We start from the raw sequence: 15,581 nt of genomic DNA on the forward strand, positions 1-15,581 counted from the left end.
CAGATACAGCAATAAACATGGAGTATACTGATGTCTGATTCTGTAACATTTAGTTATGCACATGAAGAGTTTCTTTTCTCTACTGTATTGGCTGATTATATCAGGATACCAATTAAAAGAAGGTCTGAAAATTAATAACTCCTGCTTTTGATTTAACATCCAATAAACTTTTCTCTGGCCATAATGGCTTAAAGAACTGAGCACTTCCTTGGCAAAGAATTTTTCTGGCATGAAATATTACTGTAAAAATTTTTTTGTTGTATAACAAAATGAAAGGTTAATTTTACATTGCACTTATTTTGCAAATGATATGAAATTTCTACAAGCCACTAGAAGAGCAAAAATAATTTTAAGTGTCTCTAAAATTTGAATTAAAGTAAAAATATTCTTAGTATTTTATCGGGTACATATTTGTGTTTGACTTTTTTGGGACAAGCACTTGTGTATCTTGGTATCTCTGCTAGCTAGTATAGTGCCTTGGAGACTCAGCAAATGTTTGTTGTTGCTCAATAAATATATGCTGATTAGTTAATTTTCATTTTCCCCCATGTTAATGGTTTAGCTCTCCTAGTCATGAATTTTTATGCAGATATAAATTTGGAGATTAAAAGAAATTCTGGAAGGACTATTCTTATTAAGGTAAAAATTTTCTCTAATTTCTAAGCCAGAACCAGAAAAGTCAAAGCATATTTTGAATAATTAAATTGGTAATTTATTGTAGGTGTTGTCAAATAAAATTTTTCTTTCAAAATGGTGAAAACCTAGGCTATTGAAGCTTATCAATTTAGGTTTGTTTTTTGTCTTTTTTTAGAAGGAAGTTAAGAGTGGCTTTATTATTAACAGTAAAGTAGACACCAGGATAATACAAAACATAAAAAACAGAAACAGAGAGGAACGTTACATAATAACAAAAGAGTCTATCCATCCAGAAGACATAGCAATCCTAAATGCTTGCACCAAAAAATAGACTTCAAAATATGAAAAGCAAAAAATGATGAAATTGAAAGCAGAAATAGACACATCAAGGTCCCTTAATTTAGATTTATTTTTAAATATGTTATAGGAAGATAAAAATTATTGAAAATTTGGCCATGGTATAATTATTACTAAGATTTTAGAAAGTGAAATGATGGGTAAATAACATTCTTCTGGCCTATGCCACCACTAGGAGAATAAAGTCAGTTCATAAATGCATATGATACCCAGGTGTCTCTTGGGTATTCCTAAATCTTTGATCTTTTGGAGTTACATCTCCTTTAATTTTCAAATAGAATACCTTGAATGACTATTCTAGCTTCCCCAAATATCTCCAAGGATTTTTAAGAGCACATGTATCTCCAGCCTTCTCTGGTTCAATTATATGCTTCTGCTGAATTGTCAATTTCTGTTTCAGTCTTTCAACTATGACAGACACTGATCTTTCCCGGGTAGCACTTTGCCTCATGTAGGATTACCGTACCCTTCAAAGCACCACTAACATAAAGCTGTGTATCCAACTTTACCAAAGGTCTCCATACTGCAGGAGAGAATTAGAATATAACAATGTCCACCACTACCTTAAATCTATACTTTGAATATAACTATATCTCGAATCTAAGGCAAAAGAGTTAAACCTTTTGCAGGTATATCCAGCTTCCTAGCTATTCTGCCCTACATCAGAGTCCACCCTGTACTTGTTTGTTGGAGAAAACACCTTTCATAAATATTTCACAGGGCCAACTTCCATCCTACTTTAAGAATATTCCACTCACTACCTACAGGAATTGGTTTCTCTCTAGGACTCATTAGACATCCTTAGACACAAGAATGCACACAAGGGGACTTCCCTGGTGACGCAGTGGTTAAGCATCCGCCTGCCAATGCAGGGGACACAGGTTCAAGCCCTAGTCCGGGAAGATCCCACACGCCGCAGAGCAACTAAGCCTGTGCGCCACAACTACTGAGCCTGTGCTCTAGAGCCCGCGAGCCACAACTACTGAGCCCACGTGCCACAACTACTGAAGCCCACGTGCCTAGAGCCTGTGCTCCACAACAAGAGAAGCCACCACAATGAGAAGCCCACACACCGCAATGAAGAGTGGCCCCTGCTCACCGCAATTAGAGAAAGCTCGCGTGCAGCAATGAAGACCCAATGCAACCAAAAATAAATAAATAAATAAATTTTTAAAAACTGCTGTTGTTTAAAATAAATAAATAAACCAACTGACCCATACATTCAAGGAAATCGCTTTGCTTTGTTTCATAAAGAACCTTCTGAAGGAGGTGGGACCAAAGCTGGCCTGTTCTGTGGTTACTTCCAATCCTTGAGGGAACACCTGACTCTCCTCTGTGTAGACTATTTCATGGCTGTGCTGGAACTCTGAATAGACAAAGGCTTCAGTTCTTTCTTTTTCTTTTTTTAAAGGTAGAATATTTATTTATTTATTTAGGCTGTGCTGGGTCTTAGTTGCAGCACTTGGGATCTTCATTGCACATGCAGACTTCTTAGTTGTGGCATGTGGACTCTTAGTTGCAACATGCATGTGAGATCTAGTTCCCCGACCAGGAATGAACCCCGGGCTCCCTGCATTGGGAACGCAGAGTCTTACCCACTGGACCACCAAGGAAGTCCCAAGGGGTTCATTTCATAGCTGTTTTGTAAGGTCTCTTCACTCTGCATGATGGTGAGCATGAGATGTGCTAGAGATCACTCTGATCTCACTACTGATGCCCAGACAACTACTAGGGCTAAATCTAGGAGCACAACTTAGGTCTCTTATTCCCCAGGCCAGTCCATTTTGTAGTTTTGGTAACCTTTCCTTTTTGAAGCTAATATTTTTTCGATATCCACCCACTATTCACAGAATAGGAAGAATGAAGGGGTTATTTTTAAAAATGTAGTTTGAATTTTTAGAAGTTTCTTATAATATATGGGTGTTTCCTCTCTGCAAAAATAAAATGAAATCTTTTATACTTCAAAATATAAATAAAAATGGCTATTACAATTCTAAGTTAATAACACAGTAAATGCTGTGCTTAATTTTTCTTCCTGTTGTTTTTTTTAGCAGAACAAGTTGAACAGACAGTAATGGTGTTGGTCTTTTCAAGTAAACTTAATGAGAGGTCAGGTAGAACTTCTGTGCCAAAACATAAAAACACTAAGAAAGAAAATGTTTTAGAGAAAACAGGGCTTGACTATTCTTATCTTTGATTATTATTACTAAATATATCCTTTTAGGGAAAATACAGAGTTCATTTTACTCATTTCACTAGGTTGCAGGAAGAGAAGTTTAGTAAACAGACATTCTCTCTTTCTTCTTACCCAGAAGCCCCAATAGTTTATTTTAAAGATAATTTTAGGGTAAGTCCTTTTGATCTTACTGCTATCACTTAGAGAATTATAGTGTGGTTTTGCAAATCTGGCTAGAATGCAGGACCTTAACAACAAAAAAACCCCAACAAAAACCAAAGTCTTAGATTCTCTGTTAAATCATTTGAGTTCAACGATAGGAAACTCTTGTACATGCTGAAAAAATGAAACAAAACAAAAAACCCCAAAGCCTTCAGATCTTTACAGTAGGAAGAAAATAACCAACTACTCTTCAAATTATGGGGTTGGTCCCATGTTTTGAAAGTTACCATCTCTACTGGTCTCTTAATGAGCTGTCTGTGCACACAGGGGAAAGGTCAATAAGAACCAAGGGCTTCTATCTAGACTATCCCATCTCCTCTAGCAGATTCAGAAGACATGTTTAGGACCCCTGCCTTTATCCACTGGGCAAAGCACTCATTATCATCATCTTAAGGCTGTACTGAAAACTTCCTCAGTATTTGTCTGCCTTTTGGGGGAGTGATATAGTACAGGATTCACCTAGAATATTTTCCCTTTCTGCTTCCTGCACATCTACATTCCTCCCTCTTACCTTCATTTCTTAAATATTGTCTGTAACATTGTGGCTACTTTTTGCTCCCTGGCTTCCATTTCCAAATCTAGGGTTAAACCTACCTTTCTGAATATCATTATGTAAGTACTGACAACATCCGTAATCCTTTAATTACCAACACTGAAGGATGTATTTTTGTGGGCAAAGATGGGATAATTAGGATTTTATCATTATATATTTATTTATTTTTTCTGTTTACGAGAACTTTTATTTTTTTCCAGTTTTATTGAGACATATAACATATATTGACATATAACATTGTGTAAGCTGAAGGTGTACAACATGATGATTCGATGCACGTGTAATTGCGGAATGATTACCACAATAAGGTTAGTTAACACTTCCATCACCTTACATAATTACCATTTCTTCTTTTTTGGGGGTTATAACACTTAAGTTATACTCTTGGTAACTTTCAAGTATATAATATTGTTAACTATAGTTACCATGTTGTACATTATATCCCCAGAACTTATTCATCTTAAATCTGGAAGTTTGTATCCTTTGACCATCTTTCCATTTCCACCAGTCCCTGCCCCTGGCAATCACCATTCTAGTCTCTATTTCTATGAGTTTGGTATTTTAAGATTTTATATATATATATATATATGTATAACATATGTGTATATTTTCTTTATCCATTTATCCATTGATAGACACTTTGGTTATTTCCATGGCTTGGCTATTGTGAACGTTGCTGCAATGGATATGGGGTTGCAGATACCTCTTCAAGATACTGACTTCATTTCCTTCAAATATACATTCAGAAATGGAATTACTGGATTACATGATAGTTCAATTTTTAATTTTTTGAGGAATCGCCATACTATTTTCCGTATTAGCTGTATCAATTTACATTCCCACCAACAGTGCTCAGGGTTCCCTTTTCCCAGCATTCTTGCCAACACTTACCTCTTGTCTGATGATAGCCATTCTACCAGGTGTAGGATGATATCTCATTGTGATTTTGATATGCATTTCCCTGATGATTAGTGACACTGAGCATCTTTTCATGTGCCTGTTGGCCATTTGTATGTCTTCTTTAGAAAAATGTCTATTTTTTAAATCAGATTTTTGTGTGTGCTGTTGAGTTGTATGAATTCCTTATATATTTCAAATATTAACCTCTTATCAAATAGATGGTTCGCAAATACTTTTTCCATCTTCATTCTGTAGATTACCTTTTCATTTGGTTGATTGTTTCCTTTGCTGTGCAGAAGCTTTTTAGTTTGATGTAGTCCCCCTGGCTTATTTTTGCTTTTGTTGCCTGTACTTCCGGTGTCATCCAAAAATCATTGTCAAGACCAGTGTCAAGCAGCTTTTTCCCTATTTTTTTTCTAGGAGTTTTATGGTTTCAAGTATTACAATTAATTTATTTCCTGTTAGTTTCTGTCAACGGTATAAATTAAGGGTCCAATATCATTCTTTAGCATGTGAATATCTGGTTTTCCCAACACCATTTACTGAAGAGACTATACTTTCCTAATATGTATTCTTGGCTCCCATGTCAAATATTAGTTGACTATATATTTGTGAGTTTACTTCTGGGCTCTTGATTCTCTTTCATTGGTCTATGTGTCTGTATTCATGCTAGTATCATACTATTTAGATAACTATAGCTTTGTAATATAATTTGAAATCAGAAAGTGTGATGCCTCCAGTTTTGCTCTTCTTCCTCAAGATTGCTTTGACTATGTGGGGTCTTTTGTGATTCTGTATACATTTGTTGATTGTTTTTTCTATCGCTGTGGAAAATGCCATTGGGATTTTAATAGGGATTGCACTGAATCCATAGATGACTTTGGGTAACGTGGACATTTTAACAATATTAATTCTTCTAATCCATGAACACTAGATATCTTTTCATTTTGAATTTGTGTCTTCTTTAATTTCTTTCATCAGTCTCTTGTAATTTTCAGTATACAGATCTTTAACCTCCTTGGTTAAATCTATTTCTAAGTATTTTATTGTTTTAAAATAGGATTCTTTTCTTTCTTTTTCAGGTAGTTTGTTGTCAGTGTATAGAAATGCAAATAATTTTTGTATGTTGATTTTGTATCCACAACTTTACTGAATTCTTTTATTAGTTATAAGCTTTTTGGTGGATTCTTTAGAATTTTCTCTATACAAGATCCTATCATCTGCAAACAGAGACAATGTCATTATATTTTTTCATCTACCTTCTAGGAGTGATTCTTCCTGTTAATAAATATGTTTTATAAGCATGAGAAATATACCAGCCATGTGGATGTTGGCTATCTGAATCCATGAGGGTTGACATTTTTATGAGCCATATTCAACCAGAGTATAAAACTCAGTTATTTTATTAGAAGTGTTTCCACTGTACCTGTCTCTTCTTGCAATTCTTTCCAGCCACAAAGTCCCTTCATTCTTATCATCTTTGCCCCAGGCATCATCCAGCCCAGTGCTTCCCTGCCCCTTCCTCTTTCATAACACAGAGTAACTCCTTTCCCACAATTCACCTAACTCCTCTCTACTCTACCCCACACACTTGTTTAAAAAAACTTGGGCACCTCTACTGAACCAAAGCACTAATCGATGAAGCCAGTCTCTCCCTGTAGAGCAGTGGTTCTCAGTTGGTGGTGATTTGGCCCCCAGGAGACATTTTTGATTGTCACAGCTACAAGGGTGCTACTAGCATCTAGTGGGTGGAGGCCAGGGATGCTGCTAAATATCCTACAATGCACAAGACAATCCCTTATGACAAAGAATTCTCCAGCCCAGATTGTCAGTAGTATACCTGTTGAGAAATCCTACTGTAAAGAAATTCTTATATTACCTTCAGTAATCATTGGTATTTTCTACTCTGCTCCTATTAATGTTTTATTACTTCTGTGCATTAAAAGTTATATATTTTATACCCATACCCACACCAGTCAGTAATCAATGGTTGAACACCAGATACGTGTCAGGCAGAGTTAGGCACTCCTAAGTTGCTCATAGTTCTATGAGGAAGACAGACAGTATAATACCTCGTGATTGAAGGGGCTATGATTACATAAAGAAAAGGTACCTGGGCTTCCCTGGTGGAGCAGTGGTTAAGAATACGCCTGCCAATGCAGGGGACATGGGTTCGAGCCCTGATCCGGGAAGATCCCATATGCCACAGAGCAACTAAGCCCATGCACCACAACTACTGAGCCTGTGCCCTAGAGTCCATGAGCCACAGCTACGGAGCCCACATGCCACAACTACTGAAGCCCACATGCCTAGAGCCTGTGCTCCACAACAAGAGAAGCCACCGCAATGAGAAGCCCACGCACCGCAATGAAGAGTAGACCCTGCTTGCTGCAACTAGGGAAAGCCCACGCACAGCAAGGAAGACTCAACACAACCAATAAATAAATTAATTAATTTTTTTAAAAAAAGAAGGGGTACCTAATGTAGCCCAGGATGATCTGCAAAGATATTTTGAAGGATTCTGAGAAGGAAGAGGCCTGAATTGAGCCTGGAAGAATACGTAGGAGAAAGCCAGGCAAAGAAAGGGAGAGAAGCACGTTTCTCACAAAGGGAAAAATATGGGTCAAGACACATGGTTAGAGAAGAGGGCAGCAGCAAGTCCTGAAGGATGTCAATGTGCTGGCAACGATCAGATGGCCCTTAAGCTGGCAACTGGGAGTCCTTGAAGGAGAAGCTAATTGGGTAGAATGATAAGATTTAACTTTAGAAAGGTCATACAATTTCTGAAATCTGGCTGAGAGCTAATGAGGGCCTGAACTAAACTGGAAATGAGGATGAGTAAGAGGGGCCAATTGGAGTGATATTGAGGAGAAAGAAAGGACAGGACTGGGGATGGAGTGGACGTGGAGGTAAGAGACGCGAAGTCCAGCATGACCCCCAAATTTCAGGTGTGGTACCATTTACAAGTCAGGGAAGGCAAGGGGAAGTTTGTGGGATGAGACAGAAAGTCAATTTTGGACGTATCTTTGTGTCATACAAATGTTTTCATTTATAAAAGTAGTATACATGTCTCTTACCAAAAAATTGTAGAAGAGAGAGAAGTATGAAATGTCCATCCAACCAGTGCTAAACTTTGGATGGAGTTTCGTTTTGTTTTGTTTTGTTTTGTTTTGGCTGTGCTGCGTGGCTTGCGAGATCTCAGTTCCCTGACCGGGGACTGAACCCTGGCAACATCAGTCAAAGCCCGCAATCCTAACCACTAGGCCACCAGGGAACTCCCATTTTTTGGGAGGGAGTGAAGTTTTTTCCAATTTGTTCTATGTGGAAAATTATGCATTTTAAAAATACAATCAGCGGGATGAATTGGGAGATTGGGATTGACATATACACACAAATATATATAAAATAGATAACAAATGAGAACCTGCTGTAGAGCACAGGGAACTCTACTTCACTTTGCTGTACAGTAGAAAGTAACACAACATTGTAAAACAACTACACCCAATAAAAAAAAATGCAATCACCAAATTGGGGTGCTTTATAGATGTTTTTTTCCCCACTTCGTAATATATTTTTAAACATCTCTCTGTGTCATTGAACATCCTTTTACATTTTTATTGACTGCACAATATCTCACTCTATGGAAGAACCATAATTTACTCCACATTTCTATTGTTTAGATTGCTTCGAGATTCTCATTTCTAGCAAATCATGTGTAATGCCATCACAGGTTGAGTCTTCCAGAAACTGACAGAAATGCCACTTGAAACATAAGCTATTTATTAGGGATTGATTCCAGGGAAGTGAAGAGGGAAGGAACAGCAATGGGCAAGGGAGACGTTGAACTATGACAGAGGTTGACTGCTTCAACAGACCTCATAGCTACAGAAGGGCCCATCAGGGCTGTCCTGAATTGGGTGGAAATGACTGGGCTTTTATAACCTCAAGTCACTCAGTCACCAGACAAGGGCTGCTCTGGCAGGGCATGACCTCAGGTGAGGCTGCCCTCTGTGGCTGAGGTAGACTTCCAAAGGGAGGCTTGGCCAGTGCATCTCTGTGTCCACTGCAGATGCTCATTGTGTGCATATATTTTCACTCATATCCTTAGGATAAATTCCCAGAAGTAGGACTGCTGCAGTAGAACGTGGGCATTTTAAAAACCTTTAATATTTATTGCCAAATTACCTCCCAGAAAGATGGGTCACTTTCTCCTACCAACAGTTCAGTTCGTCACTAATATATAAGAACATGACAATTGTACTGTTTTATGTTTTTAAATATTGAAAGGCACCTCAAATTCTTTTGGAAAATAAATAATATCTGTGATGTTTTGTTATTGTGAATTTCATTTTTAACTCCTAAGGCAGGTTACCTTTCTCTATAGAGCTGTATAAATCTTTCCAAAAGGATAAAACACTCTAATGACTGATGGTAAGACACAAAGAACCGGATTTCGGTCTCGTGAGTTGTAAATCTGCAACACTGAAGTGACAGAAACGGCTGGTGCGTGAGCTGACTTGAAACAGAATCTGCAGTACCCTACAGCTCTTTCCCTGTGAGTATTTGAGCAAATAAATGAAATTCCCACTTATTAGGAAGAATCCATATTTGACACACTACTGTTAGAGAGAGACGAACGGGAAATAACCATCATTTATTGAGTGCCTGCTCCATGCCAAGCAATGCCCTTGGCTTTTACATACACCATCACATTTAATTCTCACAAGAACCCTTTGAAGTAGTTATTATCACCACATTTTTCAGGTGAGGAAATTGAAGCTCACAGAATTTGGTAACTTGGTAACCTTAGTCATACAGGTTCCAAAGCCTGTGCACTTCTTGCCATCCTGGGCTGCTGCCCCCAAAGCTGTAAGTCAAGTGACACAGCAGTAGCTTTAAATGGTATAGTATATATATATATAAAACAACTGTAGTAACAGTAACTCTCATGAAGCTTGCAGAATGTCTGTCTTTCTACTGGGTTGGAAGTCCATAGGATTAACTATCTAAAATTTTTAAATTTTTGTAACACTTATGATACCCAGCACATCACACATATAATGTGCTCACTAAATATTTAATAGAACAGGTCTTAAATAGCTGGAAAGAAATTTCTTCCTAGTTTCGTTTATCCTTTCATCCTCATTTTGGGTTTGTCCTGATCATGGTGTCGTCAGGAGGCGAAGAGATGATCCAGTTGACCGTTTCCCACTTTAGCAGGAACAACTGTGAGCTCTTCTAAACAGACCCACTGATTACAGACAATGCCAGTGAAAAAAGGGTTGGATGAAAATAAACATAACAAATTCCTCTAGAAGTCACCCCAATCGGGAAGGATGCTGGTGAAATCTTTATTCAGAAGTGTAAATTAGTTTAATCCAGCCTTTAGATCTAACTTCTAGGTAACAGGAAATAGTGAGGGAAGAGAAATATGTTGAACACACCACAAAGAAGCCATAAGACAAATCTAGAAGTCTGCCTGGTTTCTTTTTAAGAAGATAATGTCATTCGAAAAAGGGGGAGGGGGTAGAGTGGGAGAGAAGGAGGAGGCTATTCTAGGCTAAAAAAAAAAGAGGTAACCGAACGCAATGTGTGGTTATTGTTTGAATTCTGGTCTAAGTCAGCTGTAAAAGACATTTTGGAATCCATTGGAGGAATTTGAATCTGGACTGGGCATATATTAATACTAAGTAATTAAGGTTAGCTTTAGTTAGGTGTGAAAATGGTAATATGGTTATGTAGAAAAGAGTTCTTTAAAGAACGAGATGTATATTATAATACTTAGAGAGGAAATATCTATCTTTTTAAAAAAATTTTATTTTATTTATTTATTTTTGTTTGCGTTGGGTCTTCTTTGCCGCGCGCGGGCTTTCTCTAGTTGTGGCGAGCGGGGGCTACTTTTGGTTACGGTGCACAGGCTTCTCATTGCGGTGGCTTCTCTTGTTGTGGAGCACGGGCTCTAGGCGCGCGGGCTTCAGTACTTGCGGCATGGGGGCTTAGTTGCTCCACGGCATGTGGGATCTTCCCGGACCAGGACTCGAACCTGGGTCCCCTGCATTGGCAGGCGGACTCCCAAACACTGCGCCACCAGGGAGGCCCTGAAATATTTATCTTTAAGTAGGAAATATGTATATTTTCAGCAGAAAATGTGACGAGGTAAATAAGGCAAAACTAGGTTTTAGCTATCCATTATACTAGTCTCTCTGCTCTTTGACGTCGTTTTGCATCATAAAGAGGATCAACCAGGAAAAAAAAAAAAAAAAAAAAAAGGTATGGCTTCCTTTACCGGAGTAAGAATCGATCTTTATCTTTTTCCAACAGTGACAACATCAACGTGTGGGCCCGGATAGGGCTTCAGGAGCATGAAGCGAGATTCCAGGGAGCCTAGACAGACGAGCAGGTTCCTTTCCGGAGATCTGATTTCTGTGGGAAAAGAACCCGCGTAAGGCAACCCTTGAGCCTCCTACCCTCCAGTCCTGCGCACCTACCCAGGCCCCCTGCGGATGGTGAGTAACCCGTCACCTTACTGCTCCCTAAGTGTTCCCAGACCACGCAGGGTGGCGGGTGTGACGCTCAGGGTGAGGGCGGGAGAATGCTGGGTTCCCCTCCTCTCCGACCCTTCGCGGAGGGATGGGGCCTGAGTGGCAGGTATCTTCCACCTCACCCACCTGGAAGCGAAGCGGAGAGGGGCTGGCCCAGGCTGGGGGAAATGGGCCGCACATGCCAAGGCCACTACCCTCACCTGCCGCCAGGAGAGCTCTGGCCGCGGCAGGGGGCGGAGACCCGGGAGTGCGGACGTCCTCACCTGGCGGCGGGGCGGGCGCGCAGCGGACTCCGCCGGAGAGGGAGCGGCGCGCTGCGAAGTTGGGCCGCAGGTGAGGGCGGCGGGCTGGGCCGCGCTCCACTGCGGGGGACGTTTCTTGGCTGGGAAAGGTGCAGTTGTGAGCAGTTATTCCTGGTATGTCAGGCGGGCCGGGCGGCCGCGAGCCCTGGGGGCGCCTCTTCCTGGGGCCCCGGCAGAGGGAAGGCGGCCAGGCGGCCGGAGGCGGGAAGGATGCGGACAGGATGCGGGCGCGGGGGCGCATCTCCTCCGGGCGGGGCTGCGGTCCGGCGGGTGGCGCGGGAGCGGGTGCGTGGCCCGGGCCACGGCCTCCTGGCGGACTGTGGCATCCCCTGGGCCAGACTGTCCGACCACAAAGGCCGCTGCGGCCGGGAGCCCCCGGGCGCGGCGGGGGGTAGGGTGGGGAGGACGGAAGCGGCGGCTGGCCGGCCGGGGGTGGGCGGTGGGGGTGCGCGGGGGCGGGGCATTCCGGGAGGGCGGCGGCCGCGCAGCCACTTTTGAAGTCCAAACAGTCCTCTGGCTTGGTGCTGCGCGCCGCCTCTGGTAGCCCTCTCCGCCTCCCGCGCTCTGCCTGGGTCTCCGAGGCGTTTTCAGGAGTTTAGAGAAAGCCCCGGCTTCAAGTTCTCGTGGGTTCGAAACTTTACCGAACTGCAGGGTGCAACAAAGGGTCAGAGAGTCCGGGCGTCTTGCAGCCGGAGAGAGGCCGGAGCAGCGGGCCGGACGCGCGCGGCACTCCCGCCTTTCCGCGCACCCACTATGTCTCTCTCTCCCCCTCTCCCCCTAGTTCTGGAAGTGATGGAGGAGGCGGAGGCCGACTGCGCCCTAGCGTTCGCCGAGGCCCAGAGATGGGTGGAGGTGAGTGCCTTTACTCCTCTTCTTTCCGCAAGAGTTGGCGGCCTTGCGGCCGCTCCCGCCACTCTGCTTTCAGCCGCCTCCCGGACCTTAGCTTGCGCAGCGCCTCAGGCTGGTTCGCTCAGCAGTTTGGGGGACTTTGCAAGTTCTGCGCCTCCTATGATTTAACGTCCAGCGAAGCTTAGCGCTGCCCTCCCCGCCGACGGTCTCGCTGGCTTCCCCGGATCTCCTCTGCCAGGACAGAGTCGAGAGCTTGGCCCCGCGGGTTTGGGGACCGCGCATCTCTGTGGAGCAGCCCACGTCCGCGCCAGGACGCCTGGGATGTACCTGCTGGGCAGAGACGGCCCAGGGTCCTCGGGAGCGTTTCTTTGGGGTGGCTAGAAGTGGAAATGCCTGAAACATACTTGCTTGGGCAGCGTATTGTGTGTTGTGTGGGAGGGCAGATGGAGGAGGTTAGACACCTGTGGCGCACCTGGAGCGATGCTTTCTCCGAGGCAGCTTCTGGAGCCCAGGGTGTGTGAATCAAGTCGCGTACGTTTTCCAAAGTCGGCATTGATAAGACTAAGATATCCTGAAATCACTTACTCAAGGGTTGTTAGTTTCCCAGCTGTGCCTCAGGGAGGAGATCTTCCATTCCCCTCTTTGCCGTTAAAAAGGAGATGGTCTCTTGGAAGTTCCTTGATCAACGCATTAGGGTTACGTTTGTCTGTAGAAAGTTAACACCAGGACTTCTAGCCGTTTTATTATTGGATGAAAAAGATGACTTTTATAATGATGCTAAAGAAGTCTTCGGAGCAGATGTGAATCAGGAACCAAAAGTATTGCCTTTACCAGCCTTGCAGTCATTTAAGGGTTATTGATGCCACGTGCTGGTCTACTCAGCGTATTTAAAAATTCAAATTAGGATTAAAGGTTATTCCATGGAAAAACAAAATATTCAAGAATCCCAAAGCAAACAGTACTTTAAAACAATTCATTTCTCCTTAAAGAAGTAAATTATGTATGTGGGGAAAAAAAAGATAAACTTTAAATGTTATGTTTTTCACGCTAAAGGAAAGTGAATGTATCATTACCCACTAGACAGTGGCGGGAGATGGAGATGGGGGGCGGCTAAGAAATTAGCTTTGCCGTCTTTTTGTACTGAAACTTGAGCTGGTTTGAAGGTGACTTAGAACGGGGTGAGGGGAGCGCGTGGGGAGGTTGGGAGAAGAATAAACACTGTATTCTGAATTGAAATGAGAGTGGAAAAATTCCAGCAATGTAGTTAAGGGAAATAACTTCCCCCATTCATAAACCTTGAAAAGTCAAGGCTTCCAAAGGTAATTTTCCATTAGCAGTATGTACACTGCATAATTTTAGAAATCAAACTTGCCCTTCTGTGTCTGAATGTTGAGATGGAGAGAGGGAGAAGGGAAGAAATATGGGGATACTTTTTTGGCCATACAGGGCTCCTGTGTGGAGTTTGTATCTGCAAGTTCTGTATTTGCTTCAGGGAATCTGTGAATATGGATGATTTCACATCCTTTCCTTTTTCAGTATACGGATATTTGAAATCTAAACATTGTTTTGTGTGTGATAGCTTGCTTATAATTGGAGACTTCTGTGAGAAATTTGTATCTAATAAACTCTGGGGAGGTGTGTTGTGATAAAAGATACCCCGTGTGCACGGTAAATGTGCTCTTCTTCCCACCACCATCCCACTCCACCTAAAAGTGTTTGTCAGCAATGATTTGGCAACTCTGTAGAGTGCTTTGTTCATCATTAGCAGAAAGCCAAATCTTTCTAAAGGCTTTGCCATATAATTTTGATATGGTTAACTCTCATGAAATTAAAATCAAGTGACTTTTTTCCCCTAGTGCCACAGGGAGCGAGGCAGTACGTTCATTGAAGATATGTGAATAATTTACATATTCACATATACTGTTGGTATACTTGGGACATTGAAGTGACAGCATTGTGTTCACTGTTAGGTTTATGTTATTTCTCCAGTTAGTGTCCAAATTTATCTGTCTCCTTAGCTTTACCTTTATAACCAGAGCACATATTTTAAAATATCGCTCTTGCCAAAAGAAGCAGAGTGAATGAGTGTCTCATTCCACAACCACTTAACCCTGAGAACCCCTAATTTGAGGATAAAATATTGAGTCCAAAGTGTATTTATAAACTACTTTGGAAAGCAAGGAAGATTATAGTGTAAATCTTTCTTCTGCTTACTAATAGTTTTGCTCCATTTTTCCATTTCTATCATATTTTCTCCTACATACATTGAAGCATAAGTGGTTCATTCATATATATATTTTTATATATATACAGTACACATATATAAACATATATGTATTATGTGAATTATATCATTCATATATATGTATTTATATATATATACATATAACACAAATAAATACATTAATATATTACATACTATAATATACATATTATATGTATTGTATGTAATATGCATATAATATAATCTGCTACCTTTATTCTCAGCTGCAGCTTTGACCAACCCAAGGTCAGAAAACCCCGATAACCTTGTACATCTTTGAAAGATGACCAGAGTCCATGGCCGTATGTCTTTGCCATTTCCATTCTCTGTCAGCGATTTTAAATAACTAATGTATTATTCCCACAACCAAAGTTCAAGTCTTAAATTTGTTTTGTTCTGGGAGGAGGAGAAAGGGTAAGGTGAGGGCTAGTGCTTGTTATTCTGCCAATTATTGTCATTTCATGACTCTTTTTGTTTATTTCAAAGTGTTCTTCGATATTTAAAAGTGTACATATACTTCTGGTTAGTTTCATATTTGAAATCAAAACAAATGTAGGAACATAACCTTTTAAGGTAATTCAACATCATGATATTGGATTATTATCTGGTTGGAAATGTGGTTTGGAATATTAATAATGTATTGAGCTAGTTTATGATTAAACACGGGTTGAAAGCCAAATAATGTAATGGTTTGAAGGCAGAGGCAGAGGGGAAGCTTGATTCTAGCAAGGTCATGGAGTGGGAGAGGAACTGGTAGAAAATGCAGCCTGGACCCTCTAAT

The 15,581-nt window shown here is 41.2% G+C and overlaps 1 protein-coding gene across 15 annotated transcripts in view; it reads left to right on the forward strand.

Annotated features, from left to right (window-relative positions):
• The first annotated feature begins 12,216 nt into the window (after nucleotides 1–12,216).
• LMO7 (LIM domain 7) overlaps nucleotides 12,217–15,581 on the forward strand; it is a 202,728-nt gene continuing 199,363 nt past the window's right edge. For 13 of the 15 annotated variants that reach the window (XM_073795316.1, XM_073795313.1, XM_073795315.1 and 10 more), the window contains exon 1: nucleotides 12,470–12,540. In XM_073795316.1, coding sequence (XP_073651417.1) covers nucleotides 12,481–12,540 — 60 coding nt within the window. In that variant the 5' untranslated portion in view covers nucleotides 12,470–12,480. Of the gene's footprint in view, nucleotides 12,541–15,581 lie in introns of all 15 variants that reach the window. The other 2 variants (XM_073795314.1, XM_073795312.1) reach the window with 2 other exon arrangements.

This window comes from Tursiops truncatus, chromosome 18 (genome assembly GCF_011762595.2).
Source record: "Tursiops truncatus isolate mTurTru1 chromosome 18, mTurTru1.mat.Y, whole genome shotgun sequence".
NCBI lineage: Eukaryota > Metazoa > Chordata > Mammalia > Artiodactyla > Delphinidae > Tursiops > Tursiops truncatus.